Source organism: Drosophila suzukii, chromosome 3 (genome assembly GCF_043229965.1).
Source record: "Drosophila suzukii chromosome 3, CBGP_Dsuzu_IsoJpt1.0, whole genome shotgun sequence".
Taxonomy (NCBI): Eukaryota; Metazoa; Arthropoda; class Insecta; order Diptera; family Drosophilidae; genus Drosophila; species Drosophila suzukii.
The window spans coordinates 90,659,306-90,672,441 of record NC_092082.1 but is presented as its reverse complement, the minus strand read 5'-3'; the positions used below and the strand labels follow the sequence as shown (position 1 = coordinate 90,672,441).

General features: G+C 48.5%; 6 protein-coding genes across 9 annotated transcripts in view; 3 read left to right on the top strand and 3 right to left on the bottom strand.

Moving 5' to 3' along the window:
• The window catches only part of LOC108015488 (small ribosomal subunit protein eS8), a 65,477-nt gene extending 61,949 nt beyond the window's left edge, over positions 1-3,528 (bottom strand). Inside the window, exons 1-2 of the mRNA XM_070996099.1 lie at positions 3,135-3,528; positions 3,064-3,071 (exon numbers count right to left, since the gene is read on the bottom strand). Coding sequence (XP_070852200.1) covers positions 3,064-3,071; positions 3,135-3,513 — 387 coding nt within the window. The 5' untranslated portion in view covers positions 3,514-3,528. The remainder of the gene's footprint in view (positions 1-3,063; positions 3,072-3,134) is intronic.
• ncd (non-claret disjunctional) lies at positions 45-2,531 on the top strand. Its single transcript, XM_017081919.4, has 3 exons — positions 45-411; positions 472-1,109; positions 1,170-2,531. Exons 1-3 carry the CDS (start codon positions 183-185, stop codon positions 2,409-2,411), a joined length of 2,109 nt encoding a protein of 702 aa, XP_016937408.4. The 5' UTR covers positions 45-182; the 3' UTR covers positions 2,412-2,531.
• A 445-nt stretch (positions 3,529-3,973) lies between the features above and the next one.
• On the top strand, positions 3,974-7,259 carry Etfb (Electron transfer flavoprotein beta subunit). 4 transcript variants are annotated; one of them, XR_010654420.2, is made up of 5 exons: positions 3,974-4,057; positions 4,119-4,172; positions 4,300-5,031; positions 5,097-5,214; positions 5,295-7,259. XR_010654420.2 is itself a non-coding variant. In XM_017081982.4 (4 exons), exons 2-3 carry the CDS (start codon positions 4,122-4,124, stop codon positions 5,008-5,010), a joined length of 762 nt encoding a protein of 253 aa, XP_016937471.1. In that variant the 5' UTR covers positions 3,974-4,057; positions 4,119-4,121; the 3' UTR covers positions 5,011-5,031; positions 5,097-5,237. The 4 variants fall into 4 exon arrangements, 2 of the variants coding, with proteins under 2 accessions (XP_016937471.1, XP_016937470.1); XR_005014669.3 differs by having other exon boundaries at positions 4,300-5,214; XM_017081982.4 differs by lacking the exon at positions 5,295-7,259 and having other exon boundaries at positions 5,097-5,237.
• On the bottom strand, positions 5,359-7,025 carry Drice (Death related ICE-like caspase). The gene has a single exon (XM_017081980.4). The coding sequence runs from the start codon at positions 7,023-7,025 to the stop codon at positions 6,006-6,008; it is 1,020 nt and encodes a 339-aa protein (XP_016937469.2). The 3' UTR covers positions 5,359-6,005.
• Positions 7,260-7,837: 578 nt separating the features above from the next.
• On the top strand, positions 7,838-11,762 carry Rnb (R and B). Its single transcript, XM_036819539.3, has 8 exons — positions 7,838-8,072; positions 8,182-8,274; positions 8,623-9,216; positions 9,278-9,616; positions 9,680-9,886; positions 9,951-10,492; positions 10,555-10,630; positions 10,694-11,762. Exons 1-8 carry the CDS (start codon positions 7,911-7,913, stop codon positions 11,603-11,605), a joined length of 2,925 nt encoding a protein of 974 aa, XP_036675434.3. The 5' UTR covers positions 7,838-7,910; the 3' UTR covers positions 11,606-11,762.
• Positions 11,636-12,890, bottom strand: sro (SDR family oxidoreductase shroud). The gene is made up of 2 exons (XM_017081989.4): positions 12,710-12,890; positions 11,636-12,646 (listed from the first exon to the last, which is right to left on the bottom strand). The coding sequence occupies exons 1-2, from the start codon at positions 12,823-12,825 to the stop codon at positions 11,758-11,760; spliced, it is 1,005 nt and encodes a 334-aa protein (XP_016937478.4). The 5' UTR covers positions 12,826-12,890; the 3' UTR covers positions 11,636-11,757.
• Between the last annotated feature and the right edge of the window lie 246 nt (positions 12,891-13,136).

Below are 13,136 nucleotides of genomic sequence, written 5' to 3'. Positions count from 1 at the left end.
TGGCAACTCCGGCTGGCGCAGTGCAAAACGGTCATACTTTCCCAGTGCATCCCTACAATCGAAAATAACGGCGGGAATTGGAGGCGTCGCTTGTCTGAGTATCAACAATCCGAAATTAATTGATAAACGAAATTGCAGGGCGGTGGACGTTCGGGAAATAATCTCCTAAATTTAGTGTTACAATGGAATCTCGATTGCCGAAGCCGTCGTCCCTTAAGAGACCGCAGATGCCGGTAAAAACTATACTGCCCACAGATCGAATTCGCGCAGGAGGCACTGCAGGATTGGGAGGAGCTGCTGGTGCCAGTGCCTTCAATGTCAACCAGACGTACTGCGGGAACTTGCTGCCTCCCCTGTCCAGGGACCTCAACAATCTTCCCCAGATGCTGGAGCGACGCGCAGGAGCAGGAGGTGAGTAAATCAAGCCCTTTCTATGGATTTGCCCCTAATCCTCTGCTCATCGTTCACCAGTTCGTGCCGCCTCGCCGGAACCCATGAAGATGGGCAATCGGGCCAAGCTAAGACGCAGTCGGAGCGCCTGCGACATTAACGAAATGCGCGGAAACAAACGCACAGCTGCTGCTCCTAGTTTGCCCAGCATTCCCAGCAAAGTCTCCCGCCTAGGCAGCACTTTGACTGCTCCCGGCCAGCGACCTGGGCGTCCGGCGACCTTCGCAACAGCCAGTGCTTCCACGGCTGCCAAGAGACCAGCAGTAGCACGTCCTGCTCCTCGAGCTGCGGCGCCAACAGCGACCAAAAAACCCACGGGAGGAGGGGCATCCGCAGGAGGCTCTTCTGCAGCCCCGGCCAAGCGTATCGCACCCTACGACTTCAAGGCCCGCTTCCATGATCTTCTAGAGAAGCACAAGGCGCTGAAAACCAAGTACGAGAAGCAAACGGAGGACATGGGAGAGCTGGAGTCCATGCCCACGCAACTGGAGGAGGCGCAGAACAAGCTCTACGAGACGGAGACCTCGCTGAAGAACACACTGACCGACAACGAGTGTCTCCAGCGGCAAGTGAAGCAGCACACGAAGAATATAGAGACTATTACTTCGTCGCTGGGCAGGACTAAAGAGGAGCTCTCCGATCTACAGGCAATACACAAGGTGAGGCTTTAAGTAAAACAAACTCTTGAAGAAATACTTTAAATAAATGGTAATTTGCAGAAAGTAAAAACAGAGCATGCTGCTTTGAGCAAAGAAGTGGTGCATCTGCGCCAGCGCACCGAAGAACTGCTGCGCAGCAATGAGCAACAGGCCGCCGAGCTGGAGACTTGCAAGGAGCAGCTCTTCCAGTCGAACATGGAGCGCAAGGAGCTGCACAACACGGTGATGGATCTGCGCGGCAACATCCGGGTCTTCTGTCGAATACGACCGCCGCTGGATTCCGAGGAGAACCGCATGTGCTGCACCTGGACGTATCACGACGAGGCCACGGTTGAGCTGCAGAGTATCGATGCGCAGGCCAAGAGCAAGATGGGCCAGCAGATTTTCTCCTTCGACCAGGTCTTTCATCCGCTCTCCTCGCAGTCGGACATCTTCGAAATGGTCTCTCCGCTCATCCAATCGGCTCTAGATGGCTACAACATTTGCATCTTTGCTTACGGACAAACGGGCAGTGGCAAGACCTACACGATGGACGGAGTGCCGGATAGTGTGGGTGTTATTCCACGCACGGTTGACCTCCTCTTTGACTCCATCCGGGGCTATCGCAATCTGGGCTGGGAGTACGAGATCAAGGCCACCTTCCTGGAGATCTACAACGAGGTGCTGTACGATCTACTCAGCAACGAGCAGAAGGACATGGAGATAAGGATGGCCAAGAACAACAAGAACGATATCTACGTGTCCAACATAACAGAGGAGACTGTCCTAGATCCAAATCATCTGCGTCACCTGATGCATACGGCCAAGATGAACAGAGCCACGGCCTCAACGGCTGGCAACGAGCGCTCCTCCCGCTCCCATGCTGTTACCAAGCTGGAGCTGATAGGTCGCCATGCAGAGAAGCAGGAGATCTCGGTGGGATCTATAAATCTAGTAGATTTGGCCGGATCTGAATCCCCCAAGACGAGCACCCGCATGACCGAGACAAAGAACATCAATCGCTCGCTTTCGGAACTCACCAACGTGATCCTGGCGCTGCTGCAAAAACAGGATCACATTCCGTACCGGAACTCCAAGCTGACCCACCTCTTGATGCCCTCGCTGGGCGGTAACTCAAAGACCCTTATGTTCATCAATGTTTCGCCGTTCCAGGACTGTTTCCAAGAGTCGGTGAAATCCCTGCGCTTCGCCGCTTCCGTAAACTCATGTAAAATGACCAAGGCCAAGCGGAATCGGTACCTTAACAGTTCGGTGGCCAACAACAGCACACAGAGCAACAGCAGCGGAAGTTTCGATAGATAAATAAATAAATGAGTCTTGTTCCCAGTTCTAACAATTTCCAAATTTTCTAACCTGTTATTGCTTAATTTATGTGTTTACTTTTAGTGGAAAAACAAAACTAATAAAGTGCTGGAATTTAAAGCTTGGCTCCTACTGCTGCCCGCACCTCGGCGGGAATCTTCTGCACCAGTTCGGCATGATTCTGTCCCAGGCTTGCCAGCACTCCCTGGCGATTCACGTGCTCCACATCCGCATTGTAAGCATAGTGCTCGCCGTTGATGTTGGTAAGAAAGCCGCCCTGGGCTTCTAAAACGGCTTCGGGTGCGCATGTGTCCCACTTCTTGCATCCCGGGGTGGCGAAGACGTAGGCGTGCGCCTTTCCCTCCAACAACTGGAGCACCTTGAAGCCGGCCCCTCCCACTTTCAGCACCTCAGTGGATGCAAATGCATTTAGAGCCTGCTGGTGCAGGGCATTGGAATGGGACCGAGTGGTGGTTATGATGAACTGGCCAGGTGGAGCGGGCACCGCTGTGAATCCTCCCGTGCCCAGACCTTTGAGGCCCCAAATGGTGCGACCAAGCTCGCCGTCGGGTTGCTTGAAGAAGGGCTGATGGATGATGCCGCCCACAGCTGAATCCTTGACAGCTATGCCGATCAGCACGGTCACATGCTCCACATGTCCTGCGGGAAAAGAAATGGATTTGCTATAAGATCAAGATTTTTATAGGGATCTCTATATCCTACCCTGTGTGTATTCCGCTGTGCCGTCCAGGGGATCTACCCAAATGACAAAGTCCTCCGGCTTGGCGTCCTTCCACTCTGCCGGGCAGTTTTGTTGCAGGAATCCCTTATCCAGCTCGTTTACCAGCCAGTCATCGCAAACATTCAGGTCAGACCCACCTTCCTCGCCAATAATCTTCACGGTGGGGAACTTTTTGGTTAAAGAGGCAATGATGCACCGCTGGGCAGAGCGATCTGCCTCCGTCTGTGGGTCGTTCTTTCCCTTGTCCACTATTCCCAGGTCGCCTTTCTTGAGCACATCCCGGATGATTCCTCCTGCCCGCTTGGCCGTGCTTATCGAGGATGCCATAACGCGCATTATCACCGGAGCAGTTGCAGCCATCGTTATCTTATTTGATTGGGGATGAATAGAGATTTGATGTGGGAGATCTATTATAAGATTTGGAATGGGATGTTTTTGCCGCTGCGGAGAAATGATTGTGGTGAAAGTTTAACAGCTGATTGCGGCTAGAGGCTAGAGAGGAGCAACAGCCGCCAATTCTTAGTATAGGAGTAAATTTACCGATTAATACCTTAAAATATTTATCTTATTTAATATTTCAAGGGCTAAATAGAAAACCAAATACTTTTTAAGTCCACCGAGATTATCTTAACCCCGAGAATTTAACCTAATGTAATTTATGATCTTTCGATTATAGTTCTAACTTTTGAAAATAATTAAGTCCTAAAACTTTTTTCAGCTTTTTACATTTATTAAAAACTTGTTGCTTTCCACAACTATTTAAATTAAATTTAGCAGTACTTTCTAGCTTTTTTATAGCTATAAATAATTTTAGCCGCGTCTGGCAACGCTGTCGGCACACAAGACCTTTGGACCACCCGCGTCCCCGCCGCCCACAAATCAGTTCATTTCCATCTTGAAAAAGGTAAGCTCTTGAAATTAATAAAAATCAAGCTATTTACTAAATATTAGCAATTAATTTACAGAAAATGGCGCGTGTTTTGGTTGGAGTTAAGCGTGTGATCGACTACGCCGTCAAGGTGAGTCTGGAAATCGCCTGTTGCACATCTTCATCCATCTTTTTTATCACTTGTTGCGCTTTGTTTTGCGTAATCGCCTTAATTGAAGGGCAATTAAAGTAATTCCCGATTTATTCCCAATGACCAGGTCCGCGTCAAGCCCGACAAGACGGGCGTGGTCACCCAGGGCGTGAAGCACTCGATGAATCCCTTCGACGAGATCGCCGTTGAGGAGGCAGTGAAGCTGAAGGAGAAGAAGCTGGCCGAGGAGGTCATCGCTGTCTCCGTGGGTCCTGCCCAGTCCCAGGAGGTTATCCGCACCGCCCTGGCCATGGGCGCCGATCGTGGCATACATGTAGATATCCCAGCCGCCGAGTACGAGCTTCTGCAGCCCATCCACGTGTCCAAGATCCTGGCCAAACTGGCGCTGGACGAGAAGGCCGACCTGGTGATCCTGGGCAAACAGGCCATCGACGATGATGCCAACCAGACGGCCCAGATGACCGCCGCTGTCCTGGACTGGCCACAGGGCACCTTCTGCAACAAGATCGAGAAGACAGATGCCGGTCTGACCATCACCCGTGAGATTGACGGCGGTCTGGAGACGATCAAGACCAAGACACCCGCTGTCCTGAGTGCCGATCTCCGGCTTAACACTCCTCGCTACGCAACGCTGCCAAACATCATGAAGGCCAAGAAGAAGCCTTTGAAGAAGGTCACGGCCAAGGATCTTGGCGTGGACACCACTCCCCGCATCGAGGTCATCTCCGTGGAGGATCCTCCAGTGCGCCAGGCCGGAGCCACTGTCGCCGATGTGGATGCCTTGGTGGCCAAGCTGAAGGAGGGCGGCCACATCTAGATCCTCCTCAACTAGCAAATTGTGAGCGCAAATTCTACGTTTTTAATTAGTTGAAGTTATCTATCAGAAACGTGCATTTATCCCAGCCTCCGATCGTCGGATCTGCTGACAGGCTTTAAAATTCTACCCATCCCCCGTGTGCTTTAAGTGAAATCTAAATTGGAATTTATTTTCGTTGTGTCCAGCTGTAAGAATAAAGTGATTGTAAGCTCTGAAATCGTAAAAAACAGGGTCAGCCAATGACTTGTTTCGTCTATTTTTCTCTCCGGATGATGCCTTTTCAGGAAATCCCGATCCCGCTCAACTTGATGCCCAAAAAAATGCGACGAGGTCAACACCCAATGGTCATTGATTTTTCATTGTTTTCGATCGTATTTATTAGCGGTAAACTTGAAAGGAAACAATTGCTAATATGTATTATATAAGAGTACAAATGGTATAAAGAGATAGTATATGTTTGTTCATAAAATTCTCAACTACAGGCTAAAATCGTTTGCTTTTTGTTTTGGACGATCATGACACACATGCTTATAATATAAAGATATTTATGTGTATAAACATTAAAAAAAAAGAGAGTAAATGGTCTAAGATATAGAAAAGGGTGGGTCGACTTTCCTGATAGAGAACTAAAGGGACGAAAATATTGTGTAGAATCAAATTGGAATTTTGAATTTTGAGATCAAATTAGTCAAGTAAAAATTGTAAAATTGTTGGCCAAAAAAACCCTTAGATTACTTAGTTATATTAATCTACCCACCCTAATATACAGACGGGCAAATGCGACAATAATAAATGCCAATTGAAAGATACTTTTTGCTTAAATAAAAGAAACAGTGGCAGTGGAACCGATCGCATCAAGCACTTGGCCAGGGTATAAAAAGTGTTTTATAAAAATATGCTGCTAAGGCCGATAGCCGGGGTAGTTTTTATCTTAATTGCGACTTGGTTTATCACACACCTCGCCGTAGCCAGCGCCCAATCCATACCATTAGCCATCAAACCCGTCCGGCCGGCACCAACTGCTTGTCGCTGAAACGCAGAATGCGCGTCAGCATGGTGGTGATGCAGGGGATCTGCTTTTGTTGGTGCATCTCCGGCGTGTCAGGAGTGCACGACTCAAAGTCGACGGCCACCCGCTGGCACACGAAGGTGAGCAGGGTTAGGATGTCCAGGCGCTTGCCATTGGCCGCCAGCTCGGCGCACAGGCTCTGCATAAACCAGCTACCGCGGGTGGTGTTGCGCCACGAATAGAATCCCGGAACGGTGGAGTAGGCAATCAGGAAGTCGGCGTGCACCGGAATCTTGTAGCTCATCGAGGAGTCGCCATCCGTTTCCGTCTGGCCACGCTGCATGGTCACCCCGCCGTCCAATCGATCGCCCTGGCAGGCCTGAATAAAGAACAACTTGGGTTTTCCGGCCAACGAAGGACAATGATTGGCCGTGAAGAAGCTCCAGATGTTCTCCAGCTTGTACTGCGTGTCCTTGGCGTAGATGTAGCCCATCTCGCCGTGCGACAAGATGGCAACCAGGATGCAGTCGCTGTCGCCGTGATTCTGTGAGGCAGCGTACTCAATTGTCCTCAAAATGTCCTTGTAGCGGCAGTCCTTGTACACGGTGACCTCGAAATCTAGCTGCTTGAGCACTCGCGTGAGGTTCTCACAGTCCACATTGGTTCCTGCCCGGGATTTCAGTGTGGGCACTTCGAAGTGCTCATGGTTGAAGATCAATGCCATTCCCCGATTCTTGTGCCGCATATTGTACTCGGCTGCATGGCGATCAGTAACCATTTTGGCCACATTCTTGCGGTAGCTCGACGAGGGTGAGCTGTACCCGTTGGCCAGCTGCCCGATGGCTCCGGTGCCATAAGGATGCGAGGATGATCCTGTGGCCAGTCCGCTGCTGCCCGATCCAACGGATCCCAGGGCATCCGTGTGATCGAGGGGTTTCTCGGGATTACTATCCACCCTTATTCCCACCTGATCGCCGGAGTCTCCATTGTTCCTGCTGGCGTCCATGGTGAAATTATCTCCTTGAGCCTGCGAAAACTGATGAGTCACAAGCACTTTTAAACTGGTTTTCCTTTAATTCGGGGAAAACTGATCTTCACGACTTTGGCTAATTTGTTTAGTTCTGGGGAAGTCCGTGTTTACGTGCAACAAAGACAACTAGTTATTAACTAATTATTTTTAGTGGTTTTGCTTTATTCGTGAGTTTAGTATTACCGTTACAGGCAGTTGAAAAATACCAAATAGCGCCTGATTTAGGGATGAGACTTTCGAGTCGTGTCACGACATTACAAAATTGTATACAAATTAAATATATTAAATTATATTAAACAAATATAAGATGTTTTAACCGTTTTTTCCCAAGAAATACGTTTCGGGGCCCTAATTAATAGTAAACAGGACCCCAAACAACATTGGATGTCGGAATCCCAGTTTTATAATATAGCTCACTTAAGGGGAGTACGTTCTAAGCAATAGTAAATAAATGTTGGCCGACAAGTACCTTATATTAATAAGTTATAAAAACTCTTCTTGTGGAATTATTATTAGCCGAAAACAAGAAAGTGTTCTTGTGAAATTTCTATAAGCCGAAAACAACAATATCCATTATAGAAATTTAAACTTGTAATCTTGCTTTTATTGCTAAAACAATTGGAGTACCAAGCTTCTCCCAGTGTATAAGCACCCTTATTTCAAATAAAATCTTGTTTCCTTTTTCGTCCTTTGTTTGCACTCGCGTGAGACCGCAGTTACAATTTCAAAAAACGCAGTTAAATACCGATGAATACTGCAAAATACCGTCCACCTCACGGGCACACCCTTAGAACGGTTTGAGACGCACTGTTAAAAATTGTTGAATTGTTCCATTTTGTTTAAAAATTAAGAAAATTGCCAATGATCTGGACGCCAGAGCATGTGGAAATCCACCTTGATCTTCTCAAAACCTCCACCGATCGGACCGTGATTTACAAATGTCTCGTGAAGCTCCGCACCGACCTTGTGAAGGACAAAAATGGAATTGTTTTATTTCGCACTGCTGGGGGCGTTCACATCATGGTGGGTTTGGGAGTCACCATGCTCATGGTGGTTTGGCAGTCACTGCCTTGCACAACATTGGATCGTAATTCTAATCCATTTTTAAATGATATTTAATTGCGTCTTCCAGGTGCGGCTGATCACCAAGCTGAATGAAAAGATCATGGAGGTGGTTCTGAGCATACTGGGAAACTGCTGCACGGACGAACAAGCCTGCATTGAGGTGAGAAATTTGGAAAAACCAAAACAAGGTTTTTTAAAAATAACGTATTTTCCAACATTTATTAAAAGTTATATACCGATTTAAATATTCAATGTTAAGTAAAATTATCAAAATTTGATATACAATTTATATTCAAAAAATAAATTTACCTTTTAACTAAAACAATTTTTTAAAGTAAATATCTCTAACTTTTAAAAGTCTGTGCAATTCTTTATATCAATATATTCTTGTTGGTTGAAACAACTTAAATTTTTAAACCTTAAAATATATATTCTTGAATGTCTAAAAAATCCCCTATATCAACTTGCATACTTATTCTTATTGGTTGAAAAAATTTCCCCTTTACAGGCCGTCGAGTGCAAGGTGATTCCTCCACTGGTGACCATTCTGAAGACCATACCCAATCCCGTGATCCAATGCCGCGCCTGCCGGCTGCTAGGGAATCTGGCCAAAAGCAAGAAGGCCTCCCAGTATCTCAATGTGCACTATGCGGCCATTGCCCCGGCTATCTGCCACATCATCGAGTCCACCAGTGCGGTGCAGACCCGCATCATGGCCTTCCGCGTCTGCCGTTTCCTCCTGGCCAGCAGCCAGTTCCTGAAGCACTTTCTCGTGGCCAATGGATTCCTGCAGCTGATGCGCATCTTTCTTGCCGTGATGAAGAACGACGAGGCGCCCAAGGAGACCGTTCCGGACATTGAGGTGTCCACGCTGATTGGCCTGAAGAGGAATCAGCACCGCGAGAAGTATTTCGAAGAGGTGGCCAGGAACTTGGAGGGCGTACGCAGTGACATCTTCGACTACCAGATGCTGAAGAACTCCACGAGGAACTGTGACTATGCGCTGCCCAAGGAAAACGAGGCGGCCGTTGAGTTGGCCCTCGAGATTTTAAAGTGTCTGGTCTTGATATCAGCCCAGCAGATTGGAATGAAAGCTTGGGAGGTGAGTCTACCAAATCCCTAGAAGATCATACCTAATGTATCTATGTTTCTATATTTACCAGTCCATTTCCCGCAACACCTCGCTGGCTTCGATTGTGTGCTTCGTTAAGGAAGACGGCGATCAGCGGGCATCTGCTTTGAAAATCCTTTCCAACTTCTGCAAGGATCCCTGCGCATTCTACATGCTGAGCACGGCGGATGCCATAGTGGCTGCCTGTGAGATGCTTATGGCCGTTAACATGGCAAAGCCACTTAACGAGAGCGAGAGCCGCCACTGCATTAATATCATATTAACCCTATCCACGGATGCCTGTAGTCGCTCAAAGATCCGTAGGTGCGGAGCTCTGCGCAAGCTGGTGGCCATGATTCGGGACTCCAATTCCCAGAGCGAACGTTCTTCGGTTGGTTTCGTTGGTTTATTTATTTAAAACCATCTTAAGATAGTAATCTCTTTTACCCAACAGCTTTTGCACATTCTTAACAACTTTCAATATGACAACTTGAGCATGGAACTCTTGCTTTACGAAGGACTTGTGCCCATGCTGGTGAGGGAATTAAACGATTACCTGACCAGCGATGATGACCATCACAAGCGTCGACGGGAGGAGAGATTGCAAGGTGGCAAAAAGCGGAAACTGACGGATCCCACAACGCCAGAGACGCTAAGCAAGGTACTTTATTAGAATTCTACATTACTTATAATGACTACTAATTTATTTTATTTTTTATAAAAAGTTCTCAAGAACCCACGAGGCCTTAGGCTCGGACTTTGACTCGCCGAGCAGTTCACCGAGGTCTTATCGCACAACCAGTCCCTGCAGTTCGCGCAGCATGTCGCCGGTGTGCAAAGATCTGCTGACGAATGATGACGACGACAACTATTCACCGGCCTGCAGTGATGATGATGAAGATGAGGATGACAGCACAAATACTGCGGATACTAGGGAACGGCGCATAGCCGCCAATCGCGCCCAGACTTCTAATGTCTTAGACATATTGAAACTAATCGATGAAGGCAGCGAACCCATAGATGATCCGCTGTCCGACAAAGAAGATCTCGAGGAACTCAGCTCGGATGTGCCGCCCAAACTAGCCCAGTTCCGAAATCAAGCTGGCGACACCATCGACATTATCGAGAACCTTATCTATCGCATCACGCTGATGGTGAACAAGCGGGTGGAGCTGGGAAAGCCGGAAACGCTGGATACTCTCATAAGGGCACTTAACCTATTCGGGGCTAACAATAATTTCGCAAGTGCTCTGACAAATATATTACTGTGAGTTGAAATGGTTAGCTGATATATGTTATATATTCAATTAATATATTATGCCATTTCAGGGAGAGCCAGTTCTTTGCCCAGATTATAAAGCATGGGGTGGTCCATCAACTTTATCAGCTTACCAAGGTGGAGGAGGTAATTTTGCAGCTTTCTGAACAATATCTACTGCATTATTAATAATCCCTCTCCTCTTTTTAGATGAAAAAAGATGGCTTCGCCTTTTTGGAGACTCTCACCAACGTTGGGGAATCTAATTATGGCAAGGAGGAGTTGGTGCGTCTCCTGCGCTGCGATGATGTGAAGGCGCAGCAGAGAGCCGCCATTGCGGTGGCCTACATTATCAAGAGTCATCGATTGCTCTACCAGTTCCTCTTTGACGGCAGTGCGCTGAACCTGCTCTTCGATCTGATGCTGCGCAAAAAGACTGACGATCACTATGCAGATGAGGCGGTGGATGCAGTGACTTCGATGGCTCGGTATACACTGGGCATTGTGTTACCAGAGGCTGAGCCCGCGGAGAGCACTGCAGGGATTTGCAGCCAGAAGCTAAGTGAGTCCGCCCCACTGCACGATAACTGCGACATGCGGTTCCTGGTTGGTGGAGGCGGGGATTCCACCGTGACCATTGGCTTTAACAAGCAGCTGCTTTGTGAGACCAGCGAGGTGTTCAACAAGATGCTCAACAGTGACTTCCGCGAGGGTCACCACGGCGAGATTCAGCTGCAGGATTACACAGCCAGCGGTTTGCGCTACTTTCTGCATTTAATCGTGTGCCAGGAGCGGCACCTTACGGAACCGGATTACCCTGCCCTCCTGCAGGCCTTCGAGATGTCCCGGGTATACATCATGCCCGAGATGGAGGAGATACTGCAGCAACGACTCATCCAGTTCCTGGACTCCCACAACTGCCAGCGCCTACTGGAATGGGCGCTGAAGAACTACCACGCCGAGCTGACAGAGACGGCCATCAGCTACTATCTCTGCTCCTCGCTGCCGGCGCAGGAGAAGCTCCAGCTGTTCCGGGCGGCAGAGGACTCCATATATGCCAGCGAGTGGTTCCAGCTGCTCAACGATGCGGTGTTCGAGCGTTGCCGCAGCACTGGCTACTAAACACCACCACCCAGTTGCGTTCTGTGATCGTCTTTTCCGCCGCTTTCCATTCCCTGGATTCAGCTCGATTTATTTGCTATTTGCCACAGCCCTTAGCCAAGTATTCCAATGTGCTACAATGTATATTTAAAATGTATAGACTACGTATTAACCTAAATCTTCTGCCTGTTTGTGGACGCGTAGGTGGGCATGGCGCAGAAGCGCAGGGTGAGCCAATCAACTAGCGGAGTGGGACAGATGGCAAAGAGCCAGCGGTAGAGGCGATATCTGCGTGGCTCCTCGATGTACAAGGCCAGAGGTTGGGAACTGGTCAGGGCATCTTTGAATTTGGCCAGCAGCGACTCGTTCTTTAGGCCGTTGGGTGGCTTGAAACCACTAAGAACCTTCAGGTAGCCATTAAAAGCCTCGAAGTAGGTGTCGTACAGAGCATGTTGCTCCTGGCTGAAGGCCTCGCGCATCTTCTGAGCATGCTGCTGCTGCCTGGCTGCAATGTTGCTATCCAGGACAAAGGATCCCGGAATGAAGTTGACCACCTCCATGCCATACTGCTGCAGTTCCACCCGCAGGGCATCCGTCCAGAAGCGAAGAGCTGCCTTGGAGGCGGCATAGGGACCCAGAGCGGGAAGAGCCTGCAGCCCACAGTGGCTGGTCACGTTGATGATCCTGCCCTGCTGCTGGCGGAGCAAGGGCAGCAGTTCCCGGGTCAGTCTCATGGTGCCCAGCAGGTTGCAGTTGATCTGGGCCTCAATCTGCTCGGGCAACTGCCACTCGAATTCGCCAAAGCACATTACTCCTGCATTGTTTATGAGGGCTGTTAGCCGATGGCTTGGATCCTTGGCCAGAATATCCCTAAGTTGCTGATGCACCCGACGAACGGAATCGGGTTCTAGGAGATCCAGTTCCAAAGTGTGCATTCTGATTAGTCCATCCTTGGATGAGTTTAGAACCTGCAGTAGCTTGGCTCCTTCGGATTTGAGATTGTGGCAGCAGGAAACCACTGTCAAGTGCAGAGATTCGTGGCAGTAAACGGCCATGGAGTGGCTGACCAAAAAGAGATCGGCTAGTTAGTATATGCCACTTATTCCAGGTTCATTTACCCCTCACCCCAGTCCCGAATCGCATCCCGTGATGACCACCACATGTCGGCTATCGACCTTCAGCTGGCTCCTACCCAATCCCAGTGTGCGTCCCAGGGCGCGAAGAAATTGACTACCGCTCATATCGCCTGTGCTCGAGTAACTGACACAAAGATCCGATTTACGACTGCACCGAAAATAACAGATCCAAAAAATGCAAAATAAGGCAAAACCCGAAAATGAATATATGCATTGTGTATACATATGTAACCATTATCTGTGGACGAATGGAAGAACACTGCTGTTTACCTGCCCTTTAGAGTGGACCTGAAATTTTCAGAAGCAGGTTATAAGATCTTTCTAAGCATTGGGTTTAAAAAAGATCATGGTAGAAATCCAATCTTAGTATTATTAAATTTCCGTTTTTTTAGGTTTTTATGTCAATTCGTTTTACT